This window comes from Denticeps clupeoides, chromosome 2 (assembly GCF_900700375.1).
Source record: "Denticeps clupeoides chromosome 2, fDenClu1.1, whole genome shotgun sequence".
Lineage (NCBI taxonomy): Eukaryota > Metazoa > Chordata > Actinopteri > Clupeiformes > Denticipitidae > Denticeps > Denticeps clupeoides.
In genome coordinates this window covers 7,055,840-7,069,617 of record NC_041708.1, presented here as the reverse complement: position 1 = coordinate 7,069,617, position 13,778 = coordinate 7,055,840, and the positions used below count along the sequence as shown (strand labels likewise).

General features: G+C 42.6%; 1 protein-coding gene across 2 annotated transcripts; it reads right to left on the bottom strand.

Moving 5' to 3' along the window:
* Positions 1 to 8,546: 8,546 nt before the first annotated feature.
* Positions 8,547 to 13,778, bottom strand: LOC114784372 (urotensin-2 receptor). 2 transcript variants are annotated; one of them, XM_028969716.1, is made up of 3 exons: positions 12,588 to 13,778; positions 11,732 to 11,906; positions 8,547 to 8,800 (listed from the first exon to the last, which is right to left on the bottom strand). In XM_028969716.1, exon 1 carries the CDS (start codon positions 13,726 to 13,728, stop codon positions 12,652 to 12,654), a length of 1,077 nt encoding a protein of 358 aa, XP_028825549.1. In that variant the 5' UTR covers positions 13,729 to 13,778; the 3' UTR covers positions 8,547 to 8,800; positions 11,732 to 11,906; positions 12,588 to 12,651. The 2 variants fall into 2 exon arrangements, with proteins under 2 accessions (XP_028825549.1, XP_028825548.1); XM_028969715.1 differs by having other exon boundaries at positions 12,626 to 13,778.

The following is a 13,778-nucleotide window of genomic DNA, read 5'->3' as shown; positions in this document are numbered from 1 at the left end:
TATTATAAGATGCCCATCTGGGACCCATTTTGATTAAGATTCACTTTTGAATGTATATGCATCACTCCAACGGGTTTTTTCTTCAGTGAAGTTGAATGATAATTGCATTTTCTATCAGTATCAGCACAAGTGTCCAAAGTATCAACTTTGCAAAGTCTCATTTGTGGATAATCCTGTCCCCCAGCATCCCCTCATGTGCTGCAATAAAATGCACGCTTTTCACCAGGGACTTGTTACGTATTCATTGTATTCTCAACATATTGTACATGTATGTATTATTAACACATAATGTAATGTATTATAGAGATGTTTTCAGGAATCAGGTAAAATATACATGATACAAACACCTGGAGTGATAGCACCCTGAAGAAAGCCAGTGAAAGATGGAAAATGTGTCCAAATTTGCACTTATCATGTGCATTTACCCCAGTAATGTTATAAAAGTCTCAAATTGAGTCTAATATCTGAGTCTGACAATGTGTGATGCATAATATAATATAATATAATATAATATAATATAATATAATATAATATAATATAATATATGATATACCTTTCTGTAGACAACCATACTTAAAGTGTGGTATGTCAAATGATTCCATCTTAATTAATTATATTGGAATGTCACTACAATATATAAGTGGACAGCCAATATATTTTGTTTAAATGCTGTAAGAAACTAGTATGCGCATTTGTACAATAATGGAAAAAACAATTATACTATTCCAGCTTTAGTTCTAGTCAAATGCATTAAGGAAATCAGGAAGTTGGGCTTTTGTCTGCATGCAAATCTGGATCTTAGCAACAACAGGCAAATTTTTTTGTCTGCACATTGACTCACCAAAATGTTTTTAATGACTTGTTTTTGCTCTCTGAGAAAAGTTCTGCTTAAGGTCTTTAGTTGTGGCCTTTGTGAATGAAAAAAAACAGTTCAAAGCTGTGTCTTGATTACACTGTGTGATGGCCTGTGGCTAGGAAGATGAGGCATGGTGGGATAATGGAGATGACAGGGCTCCCGGAGGTTGTCGCAACGTAGAACTGCCGACTGACTCGGGGGCTCGTATCGCTGAACGGCCTCCATCCGTTGACATGTTGACAAGCGCCTGTGCAAAACCACAACGGAGGGCGAAATGGCCTTTTCTTCAAGACCAAGACGAAAAAAGGTCCCACACCTGTCAGAATCTCACTTGTTTCCAGAAAATGATTGCTGCTGTTTTGGTTCTGGGCTTTATATAGCGAGGATTTACTAGCTTGACAAGCACTGTCCACTCATCTCCTCTTCTTGTCATTCGTCTAGGCTCCCTTTCTTGACCGGGGTACTCCGCCAGACAGGGTCTGTTGTCAAAAAAGGAGAGAGAAAAAGAAAGGAAGAATATTCTAAAATCATCAGGTGGACCCGAGTTCGCCTCTCCCGAGTCTAGAGGTTCCCCGGAGTTGTGTTTCATCTCAACATCAAAGACAGGTCAGCTTCCAGTGTGTCTTATTTATCCCTTCATTTTTTTGTTGCTTTCTTTCATGCATTTTCTTCTCCCATTCTCATGTGCTCAGCATGCCACTTCATTTCATTTGCTGTTCATTTTAAACGGCCTCTACTTCAGATTGGCACAGGAGGCACAATATGTGCAGCTAATGATGCTACTTTGATCGCTCTGTAACCTGATTAGTCCAAACACTGCAAGATAATTTGCAGAAACTTCTTTCATCATTTGAAATCTTTTCACTTTCTGAAGTGTGGCGGTAATTGAAGTAATGGCGCAAAAAATAAACCCTGGAGAGTTGACAAAGGAGACTGTCTCTAATCCACACAAATATAAAGCCCTTCGGCTCAGTGCCCCTGACTGGTGACTACAATATCGTCATTGTCCTGTCCCAACAAAACAAATAAAGCCCCCTTGATGTTGCCTAAATGTCCCTTCTCAATGATGCTTATATTTCAGCGTGTTTCATCTTCGACCCCGGGTGTTATTCAGGACAACTCAAGACTATCAAATGGTCAACCAGGGTCAGGTCATTGCTGTTCCCTCATGAAGTCTTTCCAGTGTTCCCATTATAATGTTATGGCCTGTATTTGACATACAAAATGATGTTCCAGAAACGTCCTACAGAACATCAGTAAATATCTGGGGGAAGTCCACTGTTTGCAAGAGTCTCTCCTGTTCAGTGTACAGGCCTAATTTGAACCTTCTTTCTCCAGGGTCAGTCATGACAGGACAGCATACATCATCCTCTTCTTCTCAGTCCCCCCTCCTTCCAGCCCGGCTCACCAAGGCAGTAGCGGAAAATCCACTCTCCAAAACATCTTTGTGCAGAAATGTGAGACTGCAACGGGTATCCAGATGTGCCGAGGGCCGTCCAGCGTTTGCTGACAGGGATTAAAACCAAAATTGACATTTATTGAATGCAAATATCACTTCAAATTAGATCATCATAATAAAATAGGAATTTCATTTTGACATTATTTAGATAGTATTGACCCCAGTCAGAACCAGGCTCATAAAAACGTGACTCTTACATAAAACAATCCAAAATGAAACCCAATAGGCCCTGTTTTTACACAGTGGCTTGTTTTCAGTTGGACCAACGTGGCTGGTTGGAAATCCGGGACATTTTCTCCAGATCAAACCACCCAACATCAGACTGGCAGAATCATAGCCACGTTCTGCTGCAGTGATTTAAAGTGTTAATTAATGAGAAAGATTTAAATAAAAGTAAGTGAAAGTGATACACCGCAAAGTACATGGTGACACAACGAAATGTGTCTTCTGATTTTGACCCATCACCCTTAGTGAGCAGTGGGCGACCATGAAAGGTGCCCGGGGGGGAAGTGTGTTGGGTCGGTGCTTTGCTCAGTGGCACCGGCAACCTTCTGATTATGGGGCCACTCTCTTAACCGCTAGGCCACCACTGCCCTGTAGATAAAATAAAATAGTTAAAAAAAAGGTTTCTGTAATCCTCTCAATATAAAAAGTGTGAGTTGATGTCTCTGGGTTCAAACAAAGTTTATGAAGTTCAGCAGCTTTGTTGTCAGCTCTGGGTTAATCGCCTGGGTTAATTATCTCTTGCACGCTTCTCATAGTCTGCACCTCGACTGTGGGGACAGGGTCTTTTGACCCCAAACGTCCAGTCAAATTTAGTCTTTTATTAATGTGTCAGAGGTCATTAAAATGACTTGGAAAAAATTTGAAGAGAACGCCAACTTTTTAAACTTTTGCCCCTTCTGCTGCTTCTGGAGTTCGTCTGGCTAGACATCCGAGATCTTCAAATTATCCAAGCTGGCCATGATTTCAATTGATTGCAGGGCTATTTAAACTAAATAAATAAAGAGACTGTTAAACAAGCTGCTATGTTTCTGAATGAGTAAAGTTCAAAAGGGCCCGACGATTGCTGGCTCAGCAGAAGCCTTCAGATTATAAAACACAGCTTTCATGAGCTAGAAAACCAGACAGACCAGTGGCCACATACCTCAACTCTTATCATGCCCCTCACTGCACCGCCATCCCTCTGATCCTCCAACACTGACCGACAGCTCCCACCATGTCTTGTGGAAATAGGAAGACATACATCCAGAGTCCTCTCTCTGGCTCTGACATGGTGGAATTCCACTAGATGTTGGAACAGCTTCAAAGCACTTACATACGTCTCTGTGCCAAACATCATAAATGTTAATGCAAAAGAAAATGTTTCAAGAGTAATGAATAAATTACCCTGTATCCAGCACATTCTCAAGACATAGGCTTAATGTAATTTATAATGTGAACCAAGAAAAGCTCTTGGTTAACGTCCATTGACAGAAGCACAGAGGACTGACTTCTGTCCCTTGAAACCTTCCTAGACCGAAATTGAGGAATGTTTTTGCTTTGTTCTGTGTTTCGCTTGTCATGTGCGTTGGCACAGCCAGCAAGAAATATTTCCATACATTTCTGTACCAATGCAAATAGCAGATTTTGCCCTGTATCGGTTCTCAAATACAAGTCCAGAAAGCACAGTGTCAGGACGGAGAGGGGAATGCAACGATGCATACCAAGGATAGGGAAAAGGAACAGTTCATCAGGACTCTTACGAAACAAACGTATGTTGCTATATACTAGAATTTGTATTGCAATACATTGGTAAATATATTTCAATATACGACCTATATGGACCTTAGGTCCCTAGGTACTGGTCATCATTGTGGTCTGTCACTCGTGGGGCTCCACTCCTGGGTCTGTCATTAACTCTTCCAGTTGTTCTGTGTCTTGATGCAAGTCTGCTGATGACATTTTGAGATGTTGTGTGTTCATGGCTGTTTGAATGATGAACTTATAATGACTTACTGACAATAAGAGCTTTTTTCAGAATGTTAAATCAAAATCAAAGAAGCCACCACGCGATGCACGCGATGTACTGAGGTACATGCCTCTGCAGCTCCCTGCTGCCCTCTTGTGACAACCCCCCAGCCCCCAGTCCTACGCTTTGGAAGAATTGATCCCCTCCACCTTTATCATGGGCAGACAAGTCGCCCTGTGACTATGCACACTCCTGTATGCCACAAAGACAGACAATACAATCCTCCCGGCCGATGGGGAAACAGGATACACAGGACCCTTGGGCTACATCTCTGCCCATCCATGGCACAGCCTGGTGATATTGGGCCCCGGTCACACCGGTGGAATTAGCACCCCCTGTAAAGCCCAGGGTCACGCCCAGGTCTAAATCATTATCTTATCTAGGTCATCAACTCTATAACTGTAGAAGCGGCTTTCATTTAAATGAGTTGTCTTTCCAGATTGGCTTTAATGTAACTGAACTCAAATATTCTAAATAACTGGATTTTTATGTGTATGGCGAGCTTAAGTCCAGATCATTTACAGCAATGAATGAGAGAGAGAGTGTCTTATGTGCACAAATATTGCACATTAGAAAACACACTGTGGTATATTGGATGCCTGCGTTTGTGTGGTCAGCTGCAAGGACTTTCGGAATTTATCCTTCCCACATTGTGGATGTAAAAGCCTGCCAATTTAGTAGTTGCATTGCAGTTTGTTGCAAATCATCGTTTTCAACTGATTATATCAAACCGAATGTTCAATTTTCCTCTTGAAAGTAACACCTGTTAGCACCTCTATCATTCTAGGAGAAGCGCTATGAAGCAAACAGAGGCAACAGGTGCCACAGGAGAAGAAACAAAATGTCACAAGAGGCTCCCAGGCACACCTGAGCCACAGGATAAGTCGCGGGGTGATCAGTCTGAAGGCTCTTGTGGGATATGGAAGTTCGCCGTCAACTTGTGTGTAATCAATAAAACACAACTTTCTGTTTGCTCTTTGCAGTTGGACTGTTTTCATCTTGGCAAATCCCACCAGGATGTGTGTGTGCATGTACTGTGTGGTGATCTGTGTGTGTGTTAGTTCAGCGTGTCCCTTTGCAGCTTGTCTCCCCATCCATCAGCCGCCAGCCTTCTTGCCTCATTTCCAAAAAAAATTGCTCTTTTAAGGAGAACACCTGACTGCACAATGTGTTGTAAATGAGAACAAGGTACATTTTTGAATGTTTTGAAGAAGGAAAAGCTTCGTTGACCACATCAAATTTCCTGTAAGGAACCATACAGGCAGGTAGCTTGAGGGAACTTGCAGAAACTTAGGGAACCAAGATCATTTTGTCATGGTGTAACGTGCCTCAGATGCAAGAGGCACAATTGCATGGTGTTCACTTCCACATGCAATAAACAAAGGAAAAATACACAAGGACCAAGACACACATTCACTTTCACTCTGTCTCTGTCTCTCCCTCACACACACACATGAAGCGGGCTTACATATGCTGGGAAACACATGCACAATGTCAAGTAATCGGTGGAGGGATGACAAGAGAGAGATGATCACAGTACTTCAACAGGGCGTGCCCAGACGCCCAGTTCAAGCTGGATCACCACTGGCTCTGGCCGTGAGAGAGACCCAGGGCACCATTAGCAAGCAATTCTGTTGGCAGTTGCTGTCAGAATAAATTAAACTGAATTAAACTGAAAAAAAAAAAAGCTTTAGCCAAGCCACACATCAGAAAGTAATGGCTGAAATGACCGTGCTCTCATTCTGTCTCAGTCTGGCTCTTCATTTCAGTTTATCAGCTTGATGTACAACGGTTAGTGCTGCAGGAGGTCTGCACGTTCTTCCATATGTTGTAATGTTTCCTCCGGGACAATTTGACCCAGAGAGCACTGCTGGTACATAAAGACACTATTTATAAGGTCGAGGAACCATCCTGAGACCACCATTAGAATTCCATTATAGTTGGGTTCGCAGGTGTCGCTAGGTGTGAAAGCACTTAAAGCATTCCCGTCTCCAGACTGTACGTCAACAAATCAGTCGGTTCAGCGGCCTGCTGATCACATATAAGCGCCTGGCTGAACACTAGATACCTACAGATGCATTAGCACGCATAACCCAGGCCCTGTGAGGTCAATAATGGCCTCCTCTGACGAGCTAAAATAGTCCATCATTTAATCCACGTGGGCTGACCTCCAGTTGAAGCATGCTGAATAAAACTTTTTTCCCCTGCCATTATTCGTAATAGTATGTGTGTGTGTAAAAAAAAAAAAAAAAAATATATATATATATATATATATATATATATATATATATATATACATACATACACACACACACACACACACACACATATATATATGTATATATATATATGTATCTCTCTCTCTCTCTCTATATATATATATATAGAGAGAACAGTTTATTCAGCTTTTAGGAAAGCCACTCCAGAGTGGATAATAGCTGCCATTTTTCCATTTATATCAAGGACTGCTGCAACAAAAGACGATGCTTTATAATAAGTCGCCCCCGATATGATTCATGTAAGGAAAAAAAAGAACCTGATTTGTTGTGTGGCACCACTTCCTTGAGAGCCAACTGGTACCTTTCTCTCCACTTTCTAGTCATGTCATCCAAATATTTTTTCATCTAGTGACATATGTAAAGGGAGGACAGGTTGTGGTATTTCATGCAGGAGTTACCAGATGCATAATTCATCTTCCGACCCCCAATATTTGATTTTTCCCCCTGAAGTCAGGTTTTTTTCCCTCTCATGAGAGAACTAGAATGTTTGAGAAACTTATTTCAGAAATGCTTTATGTAGCAGGTTCAGGCAGCACTTCACAATGAGGTGCATGTGCTGTTGTGTTGATTACCCATCATGCACAGCAAAATGATCTTTCACAGAGGTAATTGCTGTTCATGGAGATAACCACAGTAATTAGAATGCACATGAGACTGTCAGTCAGCATCCCACATTCGCCTGATCTGCATAGCCTTGGCAGAGGTGAGTATGAAAGCATGCATGGGAGAGGTGAACAGGGGATATCAGGCTGAAATGAAAGCTCACACGCTCCGAAGAAGCCAGAGGGGCAGCGTTGTGGAAATTGAAGATATAGTGAATGCACGAAAAAAAAATGTGCGAAGAGAATAAAACCAGCATCTTTTGTGTTCGCCCGGGTTCCCTTTGGGATCACTTCTTCAGCCGTGAACCTGAAGGATGACCTTCCTTCTCACTTCAGAGCCAGGAGCTGTCTATTGCCTTCTGAGCCATCATCCCCTTGCCTTTTCTCACCCACTCCTGAACTCCTACCTTCTCTGGACTTTTAATCAGACAGAGAGAACTTTTTCACTTGATTAGTTTGGTGTGGGCTCACACCTTTCAGATAATTTACCTGTGCCCTCTTCCTTGTTAAAGTTAAAATTGAGTTCCATTAAAAAAAAAACTTTATGCTGAGGTGATTATTATTATATAATATTACATATGATCAAAAAAGGATTCAAAATTAATGTTTGATTTTTTTATACTGTCAACATTAGGTTTGATAGTTTAGCTTTTTTTTTTTTTTAACATTCTTTCAAAATTCCAATTTATCAATCTAACCTATTAAATTTTTTTTTAAATAGTATCCTACACAAAAAAATGAAATGTGAATGAACTGAGGACATGACTGGGCTGCTGCTCAGCATTCAAGTGAATTAATGAAGACGTGGTCTGGTGTGCAGCCAGAGTCTCTTTCATTTTCTTTTGAACAAAGCACATTGTGTACTGCCTGCATGCTGCCTCCCTGATTATAAATTCTGTTATGTGTTGTTGGGGCAGGTATTTATTCACGGCTCCTTCTTATTTATTTTCTTTTGCAAAAGAACATTTCTCTGTATTTTTCTTATTTTTTAAATGAATCATTACTTGAATGGTAAATCAATCTTATGCTAATTTCCCACAGCGCAGTCTCTGTAGGGAGGATGGGCTTAGCTCTCTGGATTTCCCACAACGCACAGCAGAAATAGGTTTTCATTCAGCATCATTCATAATCGCATCAACTGCTGTTTTCAAGCCATACAGTCTTAGAGAGTTTTTTTTTTTTTTTAAGGCTGCATAACAACTTTCCCTGTACAGCACGGTCTGCAAATTGAACCGCTGTGCATCGGGTAATTTACATAAATATTGAATTAGCCTCATTGACGTGGACAGCCTCCGTGTCCCATTCACAGTTTTCTTACGTAACAAAAGATTACCAGAGATTTTGAAAAAAAAACGAACACTATTTTATTCTACATGACATGTTATAGTGGCAAGAAATGCTGCTTCAGATGCTTCATAATAGTCCATTTCCTCCCCTGGTCTTGTGAGTCGCGTTCTCGTCCGCCAGCTCGCCATGTGTGGTGAAGATGGAACCGGCTGTCATGTACTAATGCCATGTGTCCTTAACCTTGGTGGTGCCTGAACTTGACCTTCAATGTGGGGACCTGCAGGCCGCAGTTGAGAAATCTGGTAGCTACAATCACACAGGAAAAACAATGACAAAACGAACAACAGAGATTGTAAGTATTCAGTGCAGTTAAACTCCAATCAATTCATTCAGTTCATTTGAATCTAGTTCAGTTTAGCTGAGTGTATTTCAGTTCAGTTCAATTAAGCTCAGTTTCAAATGGATTCCATTCAATTACAGACGAGTTCTCTTTTATTTCATTCTGTTCAAGTTCAGTTCATCACATTACATTTTAACGGTGACCACTGTCACAAATCCTCTTTGCAATATTCAGGTGACCGTGGCAAAGAATTTTTGAAAAGATTTAGAAAAGTAGTTACAGGGACAGTACAGGGACAGATCTACACAAAGCCCAGGATGGGCATTTCAAGTATCTTTCCATGTCACAGCCCAAAGAGCGAGATGGCTTCACTAACAACCCGCTTTCAGAAAAGAGAAAATGGTACTTTCACTGGGATTTGCAGCCTCTCCTTGATTGCTTCCTACAGTTTTGTTGACATTAATGCGACTAATTAGCACCGACAACCGTACATTCATTATGCCTGGATTAAGATTTCCAGTGCTCATGAATATGTAGGCCCAGCTGCCTGAGACACCCGTCCATTGCAGTGCCTGGTGAAATTAGCTTTGAACTGATCCAGCAGTAAGATTCCAGTGCAGGATCACTGAAAGCTAGTTTCTGAGTCTACTGTCCTCGGTGTAGGTCATTCAGTAGATAATCGTAGTCTCCACTGTACTAATTTACTGACGCGCAGGATTTTTTTCATGTGTGTTACACAATTAATTAAGCAGAGTTGATGAATTATAAAGTCTATGGTGCTGAAATGTTCTCTTGACATTTATGTAAAAAAAAAGGACGAAGCAGTACAAAAAATAAAGTAACACCAACAACATTGAGCAAATCTGTTAAACATTCTGGTGTCATTTTTCATCTATGAAATCCTATTAAATAATTCGAAACATCTACTGAATCCTTTATTCCAAGGTACAATCACAAGTGTATACGGATCACAGATCTTCACCGAGCAATAAAACAGGCTTGAAATTGAACCCAAGGCCTCAGTGGGGCTCCTTCTGTGTTTATGTCTAAGGAGCGAAGACAAAACGTGGCTGTCTGCCACCACCTTCAGCCACAACACAGGCACGTTGGACGGCTGGCGCGCTAATAAATCTTCATCATTGACTGCAACATGCCGTCGCTTTCGATTAATCAAGATGTCGCCCAACAGAAACGCCTTTAATTTTCTCTATAACGGCTGATACGGGAGAACACTGGCAAACGGCTAGATACCAAAAATGTGAGTGACTGTTCCCTAATGAGGGCGGAACAAAATAGCAAGGACCTTTGTCGCTCCATAGTAGTGTAATCTGTACCATTCTCTGTATGATAAATGTCAGGCTATTGCTGTTTAATGGAACGGCTACCATCCGCTAATTGGGAATCTCATTTACCAAACCAATTTAAGAAAAAAAAAAAACGTCGCTGTGAGCTGGTAATTAATATGACTGAGGAATGGAAAAAGTTTTTTTTTTTTTTTTTGCAGCTTTCCGAACCCCATCCTGTCTCTTCATTCCAGGGGCTCATATGTAAACGGCCAGTCTGGACTAAACTCACGTAACACAAGCCTCCCCCGCCGGCGATAAAGAGCAGCAGTGTGTTTACACTGAAGTCATTGAGTTTGTTAGAATTTCCTTAAACTGCCTATTTGCAGTGCCCAACGATAACAAACACACACCAGGGGTATGAATCACTCCATTCCACAGACATTCAAGAAGCCGATAAACAGGAGACGGGGAGAATGGTTTTTGCTGGACCAACCCCCCCCCCCTTACCCCTCAGTTGTGCAACGTTATTTGATTTTTTATATATCTATTTTTTTTTTTTTACAACGGGGTAAAGCAATACTCCTTCTAGAGATCTGAATCAAATCTTCCAGTTTTTTTCGGCCTAATCCGACTTAATGAAATGGGAGTGTCTGTGTCTCGCGGCATGGAGAACGGGGCGTCCTGAAATGCACTTTGTATCTTGGATTACCGGGCGGAATTCTCAGGTCTGAGGCAACAGAATTTCAGCTCCTTTACGTTATGAATAGAGAACTGTTTTCTCTTTTCTTCATTTGATTAGTTCTAAACTCCCGTTTTGTCCAGGGAATCCTTATTGTGGTTTGATCCAGATTTGAATCAATGGCGCCATCCCCCCAGCTGCATGGGTCCAAGTATTTGTTCCATAACCTGATGACCAGATGCTCCACTTTCTCCCAAAAGCACGATGATGCAATCTTTACATGAATATGATTAGTGACTTCTGAAGCACTGATTAGAGAACTGATTAAAATGCAAACCATTGACTTGCAGGTTTAAAATGGCACCCCACTGTAGGGTGAGGGCAGTTTTCATTTTCAGAAGGGTTATATTTTTGCTACATAAGAGGAGTGTCCACTAATGTCACTTACACCAGTTCACCATTAAGAATAGTAAAATTAGAGCCATAATGCATGTTTGCAGTTCCAAGGAAAAACTGCCTAAACCTGCATTGTACTACGGAGTCTAGGGTGGTCATAGCCTAGGGGGCAACTCACTTGAAGCCCCAATTAATACCCCACTCAGCAAGGCACTTAACCCTGAGTTGCTCTGGGGTGACTGTCCCTGTAACTACTGACTGTAAATCATTCTGAATAAGGGTGTCTGACAAATTCTGGAAACTTAAATGTACTGCATGACGCTGACCTGCCATAAAACCCATTTTACCCAGAAGTAAGAAGGTGTAGGGGTGGCCCTGAGGGGCTTTTGCATCACAGAACTATTAAAGTTACCAGGGACCCAACAGTTGGACCCATTGGCATGATCTCTGGGAATCTTTTTGACATTGTGACTCATCGATTTTTTTTTTCTTTCTGAGCTATGCATTAATGCATGAGGTAGATTCCAGCGACTTACTTTCATGTAGCGAGAAAAAGAAAAAAGAAAAATGGTGCAATCCGACCGGAGCTGCTGCTGACAAATGTCACAGTTACAGAACATGGTGTTGATATGTGTGATTGTTGGCCAGCTGAGACAGGTGGCGAGTCGGCCCTTGTGGGGAATGGCAGCTTTGGCATCGATGAGACGTTACCTGGATTGGGAGGGGCAGAGACAAGCGCAGTTGAATAGTGGCTGTGATGAATGACACCAAAATCCCAATTCTCAATGCCTGGATGTGATTTCTGTAGCTTCTTCACACTTTGTCACTCTTTGTATTATTTTTATCTCCTCGCACATGTAGTCTAAAAATATCCATACCAACCATCTGAAAAAGTGCATGATGGGAATGACTAAATAATACACTATCTATCTATCTATCTATCTATCTATCTATCTATCTATCTATCTATCTATCTATCTATCTATCTATCTATCTATCTATCTATCTATCTCAATATAATTTTTTTTTTTTTTACAACATTTGCATAATGTATCTGGGCTATAAATAGCAGAATAATGTGTCTGGGATGGGGTTGGAAGGCAGGGGTGGGGTAAACGGCATGCAACATGCATTCCTCACAGCCACAACATATGCAGATGCACACAGCTCTAACACCCCAAAAGCCTGATGGATTTACATGAAAAATATGTACATTGGATCTTCATAATGAAATCATTTCAAGCATTGCATAATTAAATTGCACTTAACAATTAATTACATCACATTTATGTCTTGGTAAATTTGATAAACATTTCTAATTTCAAAATTCTTTTTTTTTTCAACCCAAAAAAAACATTAAAATTTAAAGTAAAGTTACTTTAAAAGCCAAACCTAGGTAGAACGGGAGGGCCAGATGAACCGATGGTTACCTGGAACGATGCCGGCACTTTGTTCATCACTGACCCCTGAGCTGAGCCATCACCAGGGTGTCCGAGTTGAACTCGAACTGGTTGCTGGACGAGGCCGACTTCCCGCACGAGTACAGGCTCGGCGGCCGCTTCTTGAAGGACGACGTGTACCTGTAGAAGCTTCTGTGCCGGTTCTTGAGGTACTCGCGGTAGTTCTTGGTGAGCAGCGTGTAGAGGAACGGGTTGATGCAGCTGTTGCTGTAGGTCAGGCTGGCCACCAGGTAGTTGATGCACGTGTGCGTGTTGGACGCCAGCGTCAAGGGCTTGTGGTACAGGGGCAGCAGCTGCCAGATCCAGAAGGGCAGAAAGCACGCCCAGAACACCAGCACGATGGTGAAGATCATGATGAGGACCTTTTGCTTCGGGCTGCGCTTGCTCCCCCGAATTACCGGGGTCCTCTGCGACTCCAAGTACGTGCGCGCCAGTCTCATGTACAGGTAGCCTATGATGAGTCCTGGAGCCATGATGCTGGTCCCAAAAAGCACAGTTAAATAGATCTTATATGCCAGAGGTCCCCAGGAGGGTGCACAGATCCTTTTCACCCCTCCTTCTGCAGGTTTGGTAGTCTGGTTCACCATGATCATCATGGGCAGAGTCAGGACCACGGACAGGATCCAAACTCCCCACGCCAGAGCCTTGCGGTAGCTCTTGGAGCGGTGGACGGTGTCCAGGGGCTTTGTGACGGCCAGGTAGCGCTCGGTGCACATGACGGTCAGGGTGAAGATGCTGGCGTGCATTGTGAGGAGGTCCAGACTCAGAAGGATGCGACAGCCCACGTCCCCGAAGTACCAGTCCTTCAAAAAGTAGGTGCACACCACGAACGGGATGGTGGAGAGGTAGAGCAGGTCGGCCAGCGCCAGGTTTATGATGGAGATGTACATGGAGGTGGCGAGGCGGATGGAGTGGCACATCACCACCAGGGTGTAAACGTTCCCCGACACCCCGACGACGTACACCACGGACAGCAGAGTCCCGAAGGTCGACGTGATGATCAGCTCGTCCCCGGATCCGGACAGGCGGGCGCGGGGCGAGGCGCGGAGTTGCGCGGACGCGTTGGGCTCCATCGCGCCGGCTGGGTCCAGCGAAACCGGCGGCTTCTCCCGTTGTAGCTCCG